The sequence below is a fragment of the Dermochelys coriacea genome, chromosome 14 (assembly GCF_009764565.3).
Source record: "Dermochelys coriacea isolate rDerCor1 chromosome 14, rDerCor1.pri.v4, whole genome shotgun sequence".
Classification (NCBI taxonomy): Eukaryota; Metazoa; Chordata; order Testudines; family Dermochelyidae; genus Dermochelys; species Dermochelys coriacea.
This window is the reverse complement of record NC_050081.1, coordinates 35,117,168-35,131,814: the sequence shown is the minus strand read 5'-3', so window position 1 is coordinate 35,131,814 and position 14,647 is coordinate 35,117,168. Positions and strand designations below refer to the sequence as shown.

The 14,647-nt window shown below is 46.5% G+C and overlaps 8 protein-coding genes and 1 long non-coding RNA gene across 40 annotated transcripts in view; 3 read left to right on the top strand and 6 right to left on the bottom strand.

Annotated features, from left to right (window-relative positions):
• The window catches only part of LOC119843306 (butyrophilin subfamily 1 member A1-like), a 66,425-nt gene extending 54,514 nt beyond the window's left edge, over positions 1-11,911 (bottom strand). For 26 of the 30 annotated variants that reach the window (XM_043496741.1, XM_043496740.1, XM_043496744.1 and 23 more), the window contains exon 1: positions 11,550-11,908. The gene's annotated coding sequence lies outside the window, so the exon portion shown is untranslated. Of the gene's footprint in view, positions 1-11,543 lie in introns of all 30 variants that reach the window. The other 4 variants (XM_043496743.1, XM_043496742.1, XM_043496769.1 and 1 more) reach the window with 3 other exon arrangements.
• Positions 1-14,647, top strand: part of LOC119843287 (zinc finger protein 850-like) — a 1,467,609-nt gene that overhangs the window by 111,017 nt on the left and 1,341,945 nt on the right. The gene's annotated exons all lie outside the window — the stretch shown is intronic.
• LOC119843274 (zinc finger protein 850-like) overlaps positions 1-14,647 on the bottom strand; it is a 1,382,451-nt gene that overhangs the window by 323,653 nt on the left and 1,044,151 nt on the right. The window lies entirely within an intron of this gene.
• LOC119843356 (zinc finger protein RFP-like) overlaps positions 1-14,647 on the top strand; it is a 1,128,717-nt gene that overhangs the window by 87,115 nt on the left and 1,026,955 nt on the right. The gene's annotated exons all lie outside the window — the stretch shown is intronic.
• LOC119843327 (E3 ubiquitin-protein ligase TRIM11-like) overlaps positions 1-14,647 on the bottom strand; it is a 790,215-nt gene that overhangs the window by 12,310 nt on the left and 763,258 nt on the right. The window contains exons 1-8 of the mRNA XM_043496907.1: positions 9,890-10,547; positions 9,152-9,172; positions 5,530-5,550; positions 5,098-5,118; positions 4,602-4,622; positions 4,144-4,164; positions 3,375-3,407; positions 1,195-1,595 (exon numbers count right to left, since the gene is read on the bottom strand). Coding sequence (XP_043352842.1) covers positions 1,195-1,595; positions 3,375-3,407; positions 4,144-4,164; positions 4,602-4,622; positions 5,098-5,118; positions 5,530-5,550; positions 9,152-9,172; positions 9,890-9,965 — 615 coding nt within the window. The 5' untranslated portion in view covers positions 9,966-10,547. Of the gene's footprint in view, positions 1-1,194; positions 1,596-3,374; positions 3,408-4,143; positions 4,165-4,601; positions 4,623-5,097; positions 5,119-5,529; positions 5,551-9,151; positions 9,173-9,889 lie in introns of the transcript that reaches the window.
• Positions 1-14,647, bottom strand: part of LOC119842642 (zinc finger protein 239-like) — a 1,225,455-nt gene that overhangs the window by 790,015 nt on the left and 420,793 nt on the right. The gene's annotated exons all lie outside the window — the stretch shown is intronic.
• The window catches only part of LOC119843367 (zinc finger protein 664-like), a 1,158,238-nt gene that overhangs the window by 871,664 nt on the left and 271,927 nt on the right, over positions 1-14,647 (bottom strand). The window lies entirely within an intron of this gene.
• The window catches only part of LOC119843338 (zinc finger protein 850-like), a 621,437-nt gene that overhangs the window by 334,863 nt on the left and 271,927 nt on the right, over positions 1-14,647 (bottom strand). The window lies entirely within an intron of this gene.
• Positions 1,090-11,334, top strand: LOC122456656. Its single transcript, XR_006275645.1, has 3 exons — positions 1,090-1,102; positions 10,562-11,105; positions 11,195-11,334. It is a non-coding gene; the product is annotated as an uncharacterized LOC122456656 (long non-coding RNA).

Below are 14,647 nucleotides of genomic sequence, written 5' to 3'. Positions count from 1 at the left end.
TCCCCAAATAGCTCTGAATTTGATCCTAAGAAGAGAAAAGTTGCTTCTGATTTTTCTGTATTTTGGTGATTTTACATCAGGAACAAAATCTAACAAAGGACAATGGACTAGAGTGCTTAGGGACACTAGACAGTCAGAGTAACAGCACTGTAATCCTCAAAGTTGAGTGAGTTGCCTAGACTCCCTATACAATATCCCTCTAGTTGCTATCTTCCATTGGTTAGGTTAGGCAACTTCCTTTCTAGCATGCTGGCTTTTGTGGATCCCATTCTAAGGGCTTGTCTACACTACCAAGTTTTGTTGACAAAACTTATGTTGACACCCAAGAGCCGACAAAACAAAAATCACCAGAGGATGTTCACACTTGCTCCCTCTGTTGACAGATCATGTCCACACTGGGGGCACCATCCTCAACAGCGTGAGCAATGTTCCCTGGGTATGCATCCCACAGTGTTGTGGGAAGGAAAAGCTGATTGCTGCACATCTTAGGATTCTCTCCAAGTTCTCCCTCAGCTGCCGAGAGCGGCATCATGAGTAGCTCTGTGAGCTCTCCAGGCTGAGGAATGGCAAAGCAGTCCAGCAGTCTGTCTCCCTCCCTCTGCAGCAGCAGTCTGCCTGCCCCTGTGTTCCTAGTGCCGGGCAGAACAGGAGCATTGCAATGATTTGCTCTTTGTTCCTCAAACGGAGCAGCACACTCAGCTGTCAGATACTTCCCCCAACTTTGAAAGAGGATGAGTGTATGCCTGCAGGCCAGCAGAGATCAAAACACTGAGCAGAGCAATCAGGGCAGGCCTTGTGGGATAGTGGCGTAAGCCAGTTCCCTCGACAAAACAATCAGCAGTGTCTACACTGGCATTTTGTCAACAATAAAGGGAGGGGAAAAGACAAAAGTCTCTCATAGGGGTTGTAACATTGCACTCCATATGCTTTATGAAAATAGGCTTATGAATCTGAAAATGAATAGCTGGCATGTGCTTTATGCCAAAGGTCTCTTATAACATATCACTGGAAACTGGAGTATATGGAGAGGTGCCCGTTCTGGCAGGAGGGTTGTTCTCAGTGGTACCCCAGCGCATCAAGTGACAGTCTCAAAGGGGTCTCTGTGACCAAACCTGTAACAGGGGTAGAAGTTTTTTGTTGCCAAAACTGGGCATTTTTCGTGACAAAAGTCCCATTGCAGATCGGGGCCCCATCACCAAATGTCACCTGCCCCCGGTCACAGTCCAGACAAACCCAGATCCTGCTGGGGACCTGGCTCAGGGGCAGAGGGGCCTCAGGGGAGATGAAAGCCCGGAAATGCCCCCCGCACTGCCCCAAAGCCCAGATCCCCTGCTCAGGGCTAAGGCTGATCCATCCCTTTCTCCTCACAGACTCTCTGGCCACCCCCACAGCCCAGAGTTCCCCATCCCCCACCTCCACCTCCCAGCAATGTCTCCCCGCGGTGAATCCCTCACACCCCAGCACACAGGCCGTAGAATCAAATCTCTCAGGGGTGTTGGGCAGATCCTGCCGCGTGTCTCCCCATCTCACACTTTTCCCATCCTCAGACAGGACGAGTTGGGACTGAGCCGTGTCTGGATCCAGCGTCACATTCACTGGGAAGTGAGAGAATCCGAGCGTTAGGGGCAGATCTCAGCCCTGGGGGAGGAAGGGACCATTTCTCACACTCCCCCGCAGCCCCATCCTGGCTGGAACAGGCCTGGATCCCAGGGAGCTGCCTCTGTCCTGGGCTCCTGAGACTGAGCAGGGAGGTCACTGCAGCTCCTCGGTCTTTTTCTCTTCAGCTCCCTGTTCCCCCTGCTGGGGCTGCTCCATTCCCAGCGGCAGAGACAAAGCCAGGAAGGGGTCAGAAGCTTTTATTAAGGAGGAAAATAGAGGAGGCAGGAGCCAGCTTTAAACCCCAGAGGGAAGCTCCCTCCCCAGTGCAGAGATGGGTCAGTGATGGAGTGAAAGGATCTTTCCCCTCCTGCCCCCACCTCTCCCCGGGGAGGGGACTAGAGACTCTGGCAGCCCCAGCAGATGGTACAACTCAGTGATCATTGGCAGAGCTTCCCCCCACCCCACCTTCAATTTCACTGTGTCCCAGCTCCCCCTGTGCTGGACTTTGCTATGGGGCCTCCCCACTGCACCCGGCCTGCTCTGAAATGTCACGGCTCGGACAGGAACAGGTCACACAGGATTGAACCTGCCCAGAATGTCACTGCTCAGCAGCAATCACATCAAAAAGGTCCATTAGCCTGGGGGAGGGAGGGGTCAGCACGACTGAAGGGGGTTCATGGTGGAATGAGGCAGAAGCTATGCGTGGGGGGGGGAGCAGGGGCAAATTAGGGTTTTGTGAGGCCCTGGGCCAGAGCAAGTGGGGGCTTCTCCCGACCCCTTCTCCCTGCAGTCCACCATCTCCCCCTGCGCTTCTTCCAGGGAAATGGGGTCAGGGCCCAGGGGCTTGCCACACTCCGCCCACCTGGCGGTCCAGCCGGATAGCAGGGCAAGCCCCTGCACCCCGACTTCACTCCCCGGCTGAAGTGCCATGTGGGTGGAGTAGGGCAAGCCCTTGAGCTCTGACCCTGCTCCTTGGCGGGAGTGCTGGGCAGGCAGAACAGGTTGGGGCCTAGACGCGTCCATTTTTCTGGGGCCGCCCAATTGGCTGGGGCCCCTGGGCACAGGCCCTGTTAGCCCAGTGGCTAATCCGCCACTAGGAGGATGTGTGGAATAGGTGGCAGGTGGAAATAAGGAGAGGGTCATACCAGTGATGGGGAGACTGAAGTGGCATCCTGTTTACCAGAGACAGGAGCATACTTGGGTCATGGTGGATGGAGAGAGGAGAAAAAAGACAAACTCACAGCTCTGATCACAGGAGCTTCCTACATCTTTATAATGGATCCAAGGGAACCCCTCTCTGTGATCAAAGCTTGAGGCTGGAGCAAGGGTCATCCACAGACACAGTCCCTGTTCACCCCATAAGTGTGGGGTCACTGCAGAGCTCCTGGCTTTCTTCAATGGGAAAAAGATGAAGGAAGAAACAGGGAGACACTGGAAATCAGCCATCAGCACAGGAAGATTAAACAAACTCCCCCTGGAGAAGTGGTTGTGGACTGGATCTGTACAATGAGTAGTAGCTATCACAGATCTCTGCAGGGTGCAGTGCACTTGCGGGCACTGGAGGGGGAGGAAGAGTAGATGCAATATGATATAGATTCAGTATGGTGTGGTAGGACATAGGCACAAACCCTGCCTCATGATGCGCCGTGAAATGCAGGGTGCTAGAGAGATCTGCCCTGAACTATCACATCCCCTCCCACATTCGAGGAAAAAAGGGGCACATTGCCTCATGGGAACAGATATTTGGACATTGATAAAATATGATCTTTGGTTACCTTCTTCTACAGGTGCCACAGATCTTCTCCACCCTAAAACCAGCCACATAATTAGAGATGAGAGCGGATCTGAACAAGTATTGCATGATTCAATATTGTATAAATTAATGACTGATGGAAAAAGAAAGTTCTTCAAGACATATACTAAAATGTAAAGCATCAGAACCTCCATTAGGTTGCATGAGTGTCTCTCTCCCAGGGCAAAACTTCACTGCAGAGTTAGCCCAGGATCTTACTTGCCTGCTTCCCCAAACTGTTACTTGTGCAAGCCCAAAAACTCTGACTCAAGTTTAGTGGTATTTTGCACCCAGCTTAGGTGGCAAGACTTTGGGTATAGGCTATTGCCCAGGTTCCACTTTAATTCAGGTTGGTTACGTCCCACACTTTGCAGTGTGGAGGGAGTTAATCATCTCAGGGGCTGATAGTTCACCAGAGCCTTCCGACAATTCCTCCCGGGCCATATTTTCTTGGCCACTACCCACTTTACTACTGTATTGCTTATCAATTTTTCAAATTAGCTTTTGGTGTGAAATTCATCCAGTTTAGTCTTTCCCCATATTTTATAAAGTTACATTAAAAAACAACCACCCACATCCCCCAAAGGAATGATAGTAAAAAAGCAAACAAACAAAAAAGGGTTTCCAATTGCAACAACTTTAAAAATTAAATTTAAAAGAAAACATCTACACCACAGTTAAACAAACTGCCACACAAAGATCGAATTTTGTTACAAAAACTTTCTTGTCAGAGCAAGGACAATGATACTTACTTATTTCTTTATCTCGTATGTCTAAAAAGTAAACAGAAATAAATGCATATTTTTGTTCGGCATTTCCCTTTTCTTATTTTTTAGTTTTCTTTATCACCAATATGATAGTGAAGGCTGAAAGACATCAAACTCATCCTCAAAATGTCCGACTAAAGAACCCAGTGGTCCCTTCTGGTCTTAAACTCTGTTACTCTATGATCATCAATTTCTCATATTAACTGTTTGCAAGAAATTTATCCAGTTTAGTCTTTCTCTATATTTTATTAAGTTACAATACTCCCCACAAAAGAATAATAATAAAAAGCAAGTAAGCAAACAAAAAAAAGTTTAATATTGCAATAAAATTGTAAAAGTTAAATTTAAAAGCACACAACTCCACCATAATTAAAACAGCTCCCACATGAGGATCCAATTTGGTATTAAAATTTTCTTGTCAGAAGAAGGATAATGACACTTACCAATTTCTGTATCTCTTTTGCCTAAAAATTAAACAGACAGACATATATTGTTTGTTAGGAGTTTCCCTTGTTTTATGTTTCATTTCCCTTTGTCATCAGTATGAAAATTAAGGCTGAGAGATATTTTTTTCTATTCAATCTCCTCTTGAGGAGGTCGGATTAGAGGACCCAGTCATTTCTTCTGGTCTTAAACTGTGTGACTCTATGATTCTATGACTTATCAATTTTTCATATTAGCTTTTGCTGTGAAATTCATTCAGTTTAGTCTTTCCCCACATTGATTAAAGTTATGTTACAAAACAAACCCCTGTATGCCCCCAAAATAATTCTAGTAATAATAAAAAGCAAGCAAACAAACATAAAAGATTTCATATTGCAACAATTTTGAAAGTTCCATTTGAAAACAAACAACTCCACCACAATTAAACAAACTTCCACATGAGGATCCAAACTGGTACAAAAAGTTTCTTGTCAGAGGAAGGAGAATGACGCTTACTTATTTCTTTATCTCGTAGGTCTAAAAATTAAAGAGAAATAATATATATATTTGTTAGGCGTTTCCCTTTTCTTAGGTTTTATTTCTCTTCTTCAGGACGTCAGACAAGAGAGGGACCAGTGGTCCCTTCTGGTCTTAAACTCTGTGACTCTATTGTTTATCAGTTTTTCAAATTAAATTTTGGTGTGAAATCTCTCCAATTTAGTGTCTCCTTCCCACATTTGATCACGTTACTGTAACCTCCCCAACCAAAAAATAATAATAAATAAAAAAACAAAAACACAGACAAACAAAAATAGGTTAAATGTTGCAACTGAATTGTAAATGTTTAATTGAAAATCAAACAACTCCACAACAATTAAACAAAATCCCACATGAGGATCCAATTTCATACAAAAAATTTCTTGTCAGAGGAAGGATAATGACACTTACCAATTTCTATATTTTGTTTGCCTAAAAATGAAGCAGAAATACACATATTGTTTGTTTCCCTTTTCTTATGTTTTATTTCTCATTGTCATCAGTGTGATAATTAAGGCTTAGAAATTATTTCTATTCTGCTGCCTCTTAAGGAGGTTAGATTAGATGATCTGGTCGTCCCTTCTGCTCATAAACTCTGTGATTCTATTAAAATCATAGAATCCTAGGACTGGAAGTCTAATCCCCCGCACTCGTGGCAGGACTAAATATTATCTAGACCATCCCTGACACGTGTTTGTCTAACCTGCTCTTAAAAGTCTCCAACGATGGAGATTCCACATCCTCCTTTATTCCATTTATTACCTACTCTGCCAGTTAGGAAGTTTTTCCTAATGTCTAACCTAAACTTCCCTCATGGCAATTTAGCCCCTGCTTCTTGTCCTATCCTCAGAGGTTAATGACAACAATTTACCTCCCTCCTCCTTGTAACAACCTTTGATGTACTTGAAAACTGTTATCACGTCCCCCCTCAGCCTTCTCTTCTCCGAACTAAACAAACCCAATTACTCTATTGCTTACCAGTTAATCAAATTAGCTTTTTGTGTGAAACTTATCCAGGTTAGTCATTCCCCACATTTTATAAATTCATATTACCTCCCCCCATGAGAATAATCATAAAAAACAAGTAAGCAACCAAAGAAAAACAGGTTTAGTAATGCAAAAATAAATAAAAAGGGTAAATGTAAAAGCAAACAACTCCACAACAATTAAACAATCTGCCTATGATGGAGTCCAGCAGTTTAGAACCATGCCCTTTGGACTACATGGGGCCACTGCCACTTTCCAGCAGCCAATGGACAGAGTGCTGCGGCTGCAGGGATCCTACACAGCCACCTACACTGACGATATCATCATCTGCAGAGAGAGCTGGGCCGAGTGTATGGAGCATGTCCCTGTGGTATCTGGTGCTCTCAAAGAGGCGGGTCTGATGGCCAACCCAACCAAGTGTCAGCTGGCCACCCAAGAAGTCACTTACCTAGGGTAGGATGTCAGGGGTGTGGGGGGAGGGGCGGGGGAGATACGACCTTTGATACAAAAGTCTTAGTGGGCTGCCCTGTCCCTTTCACAAAGTATCAAGTCCAGTGGTTTATTGGATTAGCAGGATACTATTGACGGTTCATCCCAAACTTTGCTACCATGGCTGCCCAGTTGACAGACCAGGTTAAGGACACTGCACCCGTGTCAAGCATTGGGAGAAGAAGAACACCCTGTCTCTATCCCAGCAGGAAGCTATTCCCACAGGAGGTAGCCTAATCAGTCATCAAGAAGGAGGCCCTGGAGGTGAAATGAGCCATTGATGCCCTACGCTATTACTTGTAGGGTTAGCCCTTCCACCTAGTAACTGACCGTGCACCAATCCACTGGCTGAGCTCAATGACAGGCCATAATCCAGGCATTATTCAGTGGCTTCACTCAATGAAGTTTTCGGGTGGTAAAAGCGTGGACTTCTTTTTCACAGGATGGTGGGGACATGAACTGGCCCCAGGACACCCCAGCCCAGGGTCTGAGAGGGAGGGTGTGTGAGGGAGTATACAAACCCCACACTGGGTCTGATGGGGTGAAAGGACATTACTGGGCCCAGGTAGCCCTGCCCATCCAGCCCTGCAGAACATGCTTCAATTGGAGAGAGGGCTGGAAAGGGAGCAACCCAGTTCAGACGGGAGTGGCTGGGGAGGAGGACAGACCCGCCCTGAAGGCTCCTGACAAAGGACTGACTGTATACTTAGCCCCATCAGGGGTGATGGTTTCATTGCCTTTTCTTTTTACCTTATCTTGGATAGGAACCGGGGGAGACCATCAGTTGGTTGGAAGTGACCCAGGGAGGGCAACTCGGAGGACAACTTTGGGGACCAGAAACTGTTGACCCTCCTAAGGCGCTGGATCAGAGCCCAGAAGAGTGGGTGGGCCCAGGCTCCCTTTCCACTGCCCACCTTCTTGCACCTCTGATTAAAAGAGGGCCAGGACTGCAAGACTTGCCCACTGGGAGGAGGCATTAAGTGTGCTAACCACTAGGCCACATAACCCACCGATGACCCTATCACACTCCTACAGGGGGATCCAATTGTGTACAAAAATTTTCTTTTCAGAAGGAAGAAAATGACACTTACCAATTTCTAGATCTCATTTCACTAAAACATAAACAGAAATATGTATAAACGTTTTTATGAGCTTTTCTTGCCACCTTATGTGTTATTTCTCGTTATCATCAATACAAAGTTAAGGTTGGGTGATTATTTTTATTCAACTTTCTTTTTTCTATTGCTTCCCCATAAACACACCCCCAATAACATTTTGGTGTGAAGTTTATCTAGTTTAGACTTACCCCAAATATTATTAAACTAGATTAACACACCCTGTCCTGGGGCACAGCCCTATCCCAGTCAGGAAAAGATGAAAACTCCTCTGGGCTCAAGTGGCCTCATTCCTGCAGGGCCTGCTCCACTTGGAGGAAATGATTTCAAAAGAGAGAGGTTGTCACAGGAAGGGAGCCGCAATCAGCAGAAAGGCTGTTGGAACTCAGAGGAGCTGATTTCTGCAACAGAACCACTGGGAGGAAGAGAACGTGTGACCCTCTGTCACTCACAGTGGCCCTTCAGACCAGGTACAAGCAGGGATGTGTGCAGCAATTTAAATTTGACCTCTTTTGGAGGAGCACATTATGTACCCATCCCTGGAGCTCGCTCCCCTCACCGTTCCGGCCAGGGAAGGACTTTGCTCTTTCCCCTATGCCCACCGTGGCAGAGCACTCTTCCCTCCCACACAGGAGCTTGCTCTTTCCCACACACCAGCAGGAGTTCGTTCTACTCTGCCTCCCCCCTGACACTGGCAGCAGGTCACTCTTCCTTGCCTTTGCAGCCCTGGGGTTGAAGAAGCTCTGTGCCCTCAATGATTATTTGGGGTCCAGTGCCTCTGCTTGCCCCCCCTTTATGCATGACCCTGGGTACAAGCTGACTGCAGCAGGGAGCGGTTGAAGATAAATCCTGTCATGGGGTCCAGCTGTTCTTAAACTTCTGTCATGAATTCACTTGATCGATGCTACACCCCCAGGTGACTGGATTTGCCATTGTTTTCTCAATGCTCCATCGACAGGCGGTCTAAGGCCCAGACAACTAGGCAGCACCCAGACTTATGTCTCCTAGCCTGCCCTGAGAGCAAACAGTCCGTCTACCCCAATGGATAGCAATGTCACATTAGAAGAAACTGAGGCACATATAAAATTAATTAAAATAGTGCAGAAAATTCCCATTTCAGCACACCTTCATTGACAAGCCTGATCTCTATAGATTCTTCTCAAAGACTCTGAGACTGAGGCTGGTTTGCATTGAAAACTTACACCCCTTGTACACGTAGCTATGCTGACCTAATCCCCTAATTCAAAGGACTTTTAAGGGGAAAGGGTTTTTGGAAACATCCAAACAGGCCCTGAAATGGTCCAGCCTGTTACACATACTAACCCTCCCCCACCCAACAAACACACAGAAATAAAAACAAATCTGAGAAACCAACAAGCCTATATGCAATTGTGTAACTTGATCAAAATCTGTATTTGTGGAAAAGGGAAATTGAAATTTACCAACTTCTTCAGTAAGTTTCGCTGAAAAGTACAGAAATAAATGTAAATTAATATCATCTCCTTGCTTCATTAAAAGTGTTTGAAGACTACTTCCTACAGGTACACAATTCATTAGGAAGGATGTCTGATTGATTTGGAAATCAGGCAGACCCTCTTTATGGATGAAGTTCAGCAGGTTAAGGACAGCTGTGTCTGAGTTACGTGACAATGGGTATGATTTTTTAATTCCTAAGTGAGAAAGAAATGTGTTTCTTTACTGATATACCACAAGGGCATTTCTACAGGGCCTCTCACTGTAATGTCCACGTGCAGTACACTTTATTAGCAGAAAAGAGATTTGAAGTACAAATATGAGAGACTAGGCTTTGCAGAACCTTCTCTCAAGTGGGACCAGAGACAGACAGTGGTAATCTCCTGAGAACTAGCAGCAGAGGGAGATGAAGGACCAAGCAGAACACAGATGTATCTGCTATGATCCAATTCTCTGACTCAGTTCTATTGCCCAAGACTCTCCTCTCTTCTATTCTACCCCCCACCCCTACACACACAGTCCTCTCCCGCTCTCCCCCTACCACAGCCCTCTCCCCCCCATCAATAAATTCACATGCATTCTTCTTCTTTATACAGGACAAAGTCAGCAGATCCCACATTCTTTTAATATTAAATTCCTAAATTGCTCTAATTTATTTATTAAAACAAAATCTTTGTTTACAGTATATTTCTTCCTCTGGTATTTACCTTTCATTTTAAAGAGATAAACAGTGAGGCCAATGAAAGCAAACAAAACCACCAGGACCACACTCAAAGTCGCCATCAAGGGATTCACCCTCAGGAAAAAGAGATCTGAAAAACAAAACACCAGAACTTGTCTTAATTTGGAAGCGCTGACTACAGTCAGATGTTTTTATTCCATACAAATTCATAAATGGTGCCCAGCAGGATTTGTGCAGGACAAGAATGGAAGAATGCCCATGTGTACACTACACAAAAATGTGTAGACCGCTGGGTTTGCTCTGGCCCCTGCCTAAGGGCCAGAGCATACACACTCCAGGGAGGCCCTGTTCCTGCCTAAAGGCCGGAACCCCTTGACTATTTGGGGTTCAGCCTGATTACACTGGTTGGGATGCTAACATCGGTTCGCTAATTCCCCCTGAGACTAGGCAGCAATCCCAGTGGTATAGTGAGGCGGTGTGGCCTCCCTCCAATCCAGAGCGGGAGGGACGACCAAGGCACCACTACACTAGGGTAAAATGAGTCCATTAGTGGATCTCGACCAAAGTGATGTAAGAAGCACAGTCCAATTGAATGTCATTAGAAACAACATCACATGACATAGGTGACGTTTCACACAACAAGTAATGAACAATGAGTTGGTGCAGCAACAAGATCACAAAGAAGCCACATGACAAGAAACAAGAGGGAAAGGCCATCTGGACACATAAAGCCTTCCAATTGCTCTGCAGTCATTTCTAGGATGTGTGGCTAAGGTGGGGCTGCCAGACTTTTATGGCCTTCTTATGGGTTGGTTGTTATGTAGGGGTGGTAGTTAAAATCAAATGCAGCCTTATTTGCTGAGACTCGGTGATGGGGAACTACATATTAACCACTCTTAGACAAGACTGAACATTTCTCCCCTGCCGCTTTAATACTGTAACCATGACACCAGTTAGATTTAAAAAAAAAAAAGAAAAGAAACATATTTAGCTACTGTACTAATGATCAGCTTATGAAAAAGTTCAGATCCCACTCAGGTATCTAAATGAAGTGATCATAGCTCCAAAGGTGTCAGCACACAGTTGCTCCTGTGTTGATAGGACAATATCTCCCACTGACTCAGTGAAACTATTGTAAATATTTGTTCACATTTTTGTGTCCATGAAAACTGGAATTTCAGACATTCCAGTATTCATTTATCCCTTCTACTGACTACCTCCATGCACAAGTGCTTTCTAGTGTGAGTAAGGGATCCACAAACTGTCCCTCATCCCTTCTGCTTTATAAATTAATTCATGGAATTGACACCTTTATGTGTTTTCCCCTTAGGTCTGGGCTCTGCTCCTCTCATCTCTGTGGAAGGTCACCAGGATGGAGGGATCCGGGTGGTTTGTCGATCAGCTGGCTGGTACCCAGAGCCTGAGGTGCCGCGGAAAGATTTCAATGGGCAACGTTTACCATCACTCTCTGAAACAAAATCCCAGGGAGATAACAGCCTGTTTGAAACAGAAACTGGGATCATTGTAACAGAACATTCACACCAAAACTTGTCCAGTTGCATCAGGAACACCGTTCTCAATCAAGAAAAGGAATCAGCAGTTTATATAGCAGGTCAGTTACCATCCAAACCCCACACTGAACTCACCACCCCCAGAAACAAAACAAAACATAGGAAAACAATGAAATGAGAAATGACAGAGACAAGGAGCTGGATCCCAGGCTTTGCTTCCAAATGGTGTCTCTTTTTTGTCAAGACACTGAAGCGAGATGTGGGTCTCTCGGTGCCTTCGCCAAGCTGGCAAGCGCAAGTAGGAGCGGAAGCGGCACGCGGTGGGGATCGCCGCCCCTTCGCCCCCACACTGCAGTTTGGGGTGAAGGATCCTCTCCCGGAGAAGTCCACCCGGGGGTCCCGCGTTGACTCAGACATAGCCAAGGGCCCCAAGTCGGCGGAAGACCGTGAGAATTTCGAAGAGACTCAGCTTCCTGCGCCTCGGCACCTGCTACATGCGGGGCCGGGTTTATGACGGCGCTGGCCCCCTGGTCGCCCCACTTCGGCTGCAGCCCAGCGGCCGCGGCGCCGGCTCCGCTCTCCAGCCCCTTCCCCTGGGACCGGAGCCGGGGCTTCTCCCCCCACTCGCTCCTCCTCTCCGCTGGCCGGCCGAGGGCTCCTCTCATGCCCCCCCCCCGCCCGTCACTGGCAAGCAGCCAGCTGGGGGGGGGCGGAGAGGAGCCCTCAGCCACTGCCCTGCCGCTCCTCCGGGCTGCCGGCCACGGCCGGTGCCGCTTCGGGCTCCCCCGGGGTCCGGAAGCCCAAAGCCAGGGACGGTCACCCAGCCGCCCGGAGCGGAGCGGAGCGGAGCGGAGCGAGTCCCTGCCTGCCGCTCAGCTGCTCTGCAGCAGTGGAAGCCGGGGGGGGGGGGGCACTAGGACCAGGGAGAAGGTGGGCAGACGGGGGGGTCCTGTTTATCCCTCCCCAGCCCTGCTGCGCCTGCAGTTTACTCCTGGCACCTCCCTCGCTCCAGGGACCAAGCCTAGCTCCCGCCCCGCTGTGCTTTTGCCCCCAGCCCCTGCCTTGCTCCAGTCAGCAGGGACCAATCCTCCTGCCGTGCCCCACTGTCCTCGTCTTGCCTCTGGCCCCTGCCTCGCTCCAGCTGGGGACCAATCTTCCCCCCCCCCCATGCACCCCTGTGCTCTTGCCCCAGCCTCTGCCTCGCTCCAGCTGGGGACCAATCCTTCCCCCCCCCCCGCTCTTGCCCCGGCCTGTGCCTCGTTCCAGCTGGGGACCAATCTTTTCCCCCCCATGCACCCCTGTGCTCTTGCCCCTGGCCCCTGCCTCGCTCCAGCTGGGGACCAATCCTTCCCCCCCCCCACTTTTGCCCCTGGCTCCTGCTTCGCTCCAGGTGGGGACCAATCCTTCCCCTCCCCCACCCTGTCCCACTGTCAGGGTGGATAACAATCAATGATTTTTTAAAATTTAAAAAAAAAAGTTTTTTTTCTTTTTTTTTTTTTGATAAAATGCTTTTTGAGAAAAAAAAAACCTATCTAAAGATAGTTTTAATTAAGATACCTTATAGCTCAAAGATATCTCATCATGGAATAGGGAGGATAAATTATAGTTCTATAGCATGAGACAATATATTCATGTAATGTTTGAGAAAAGTTTTGTAAATGAGTTCTAATAGTTCATGGATTAGGGACCCAATTTTATGGGGTTCCACAGGCTTCTGTATGGATTATTTAGGTTAATCTTTCTATCTACCCAATGGGACTCAGTGCTCAGTCTAAAAGACACCATCAGAGATGCTTAATTTTTCAGTTCTCAAACTGTGGATTTGTGTCTCCCGAGGTAATACAGCAAAAAATGTTTTAAAATAAATAAATAATATACAAAGGTGAGAAATAACAGACCTCAACTCTATTGTCCCTCTGCAAATTTGTGTACACAGAGTCAATCCCTTTGTACCTCTCTCTAAAAGTGCAAAGTTTCAAAAAGTTCAATGAATAGAAGACTGTTGGGGGCAGAATAGATCTGGACAAGGAGAAGTCTGGAGATAAATGTGAGAAATGAGGGATATATGCTTTTTTGTTAAAATATTATATGTTTGCTGTTGAAGAAAAAATCCAGAATACTTAATGTTGTTGTTTTAGTTAAATAAAACAATTTAAATGTCTGTCTGGTGATGTTTTCCTCCTAATACAGTCTGGCAAGAAAATCCTCCAAATATTAATGATTAACCTGTTGAATTGGAGATCATTCACCTCCCAATGACAATAAATATCTGCTTCAATTACCTTTGGTAAATGAAATAACCAATCATTCATTTTCTGATATAGCTGTAAAACTAATCTGAAAAGTTTTCAAAATAAATCACTGTTTAAAAATGTATAGTGTGTACTTTCTAAAAATGAAACCTACATCTAGCTCTGAGTTGTGAAGAATATGTATTAAGGTAGTAACAACAAACAAGAATACACATTTATATAGAAAACCATGATTAAATTGAGTCTTCCTGACTAGTGATTTAAATCATGATTTAAATCAAATCCACCCTGCCCACTGTGCTCTTGCCCCTGGCCCCTTTGTTCCCCAGGGGGCCCCACAAATATGTTTGGCTCCGGGCCCACAAAAAGCTAATCCGGCCCTGTTTAATACAGTCATAATAACCATTATATTTTTCATCTCCTGCACCAAATGGAAACTCCCCTTTTAATTACTTCAGTAATAAACAGTTGTTGTACTGTTACACTGGAGTTTATGGTGAAGGGAGTGCCTTTATTGCTTTAAGGTAGAAGTTTAAAGCCCAACCTCTCTCTGTTCTCAGGTACAAATCAAACAGGGACTATACTGCGTAAGTTGTTAGTTCTAAGTTCTGACTGCTCTCCTTGTGATAGGATCCCCCAGGTGCAAACTGGATCTGGGGTACCACTGTGGCTCCTTACGTCTCCAGCCTGGGCTTCTAACAAGACTTGCTGCTTCTTTGCAGCCACAGGCTGTCAACTATGGTGGATGGGCTCAAGCAGAGGATCTCACTGCTGCTCAGTTTTTGTTGCTGATGAATGTATTGCCTGAGAATTGAAGTCACCAGTCAGCCATGTGTAACGTGTAGTTATTTTTGGCCAACAGAAGTGGCGTCCAGGGGCTGAGGTGGAGGCTGGAGAGATGAATCCCTCATCCCATGTCATTTGCAGCTGACAGTGCCAATGAGACAATTCCCAGACTGTTTAGTGGAACAGCGGGATGGGAAAGTGGGAATACTCTCCAACAACAAGGACACACACACA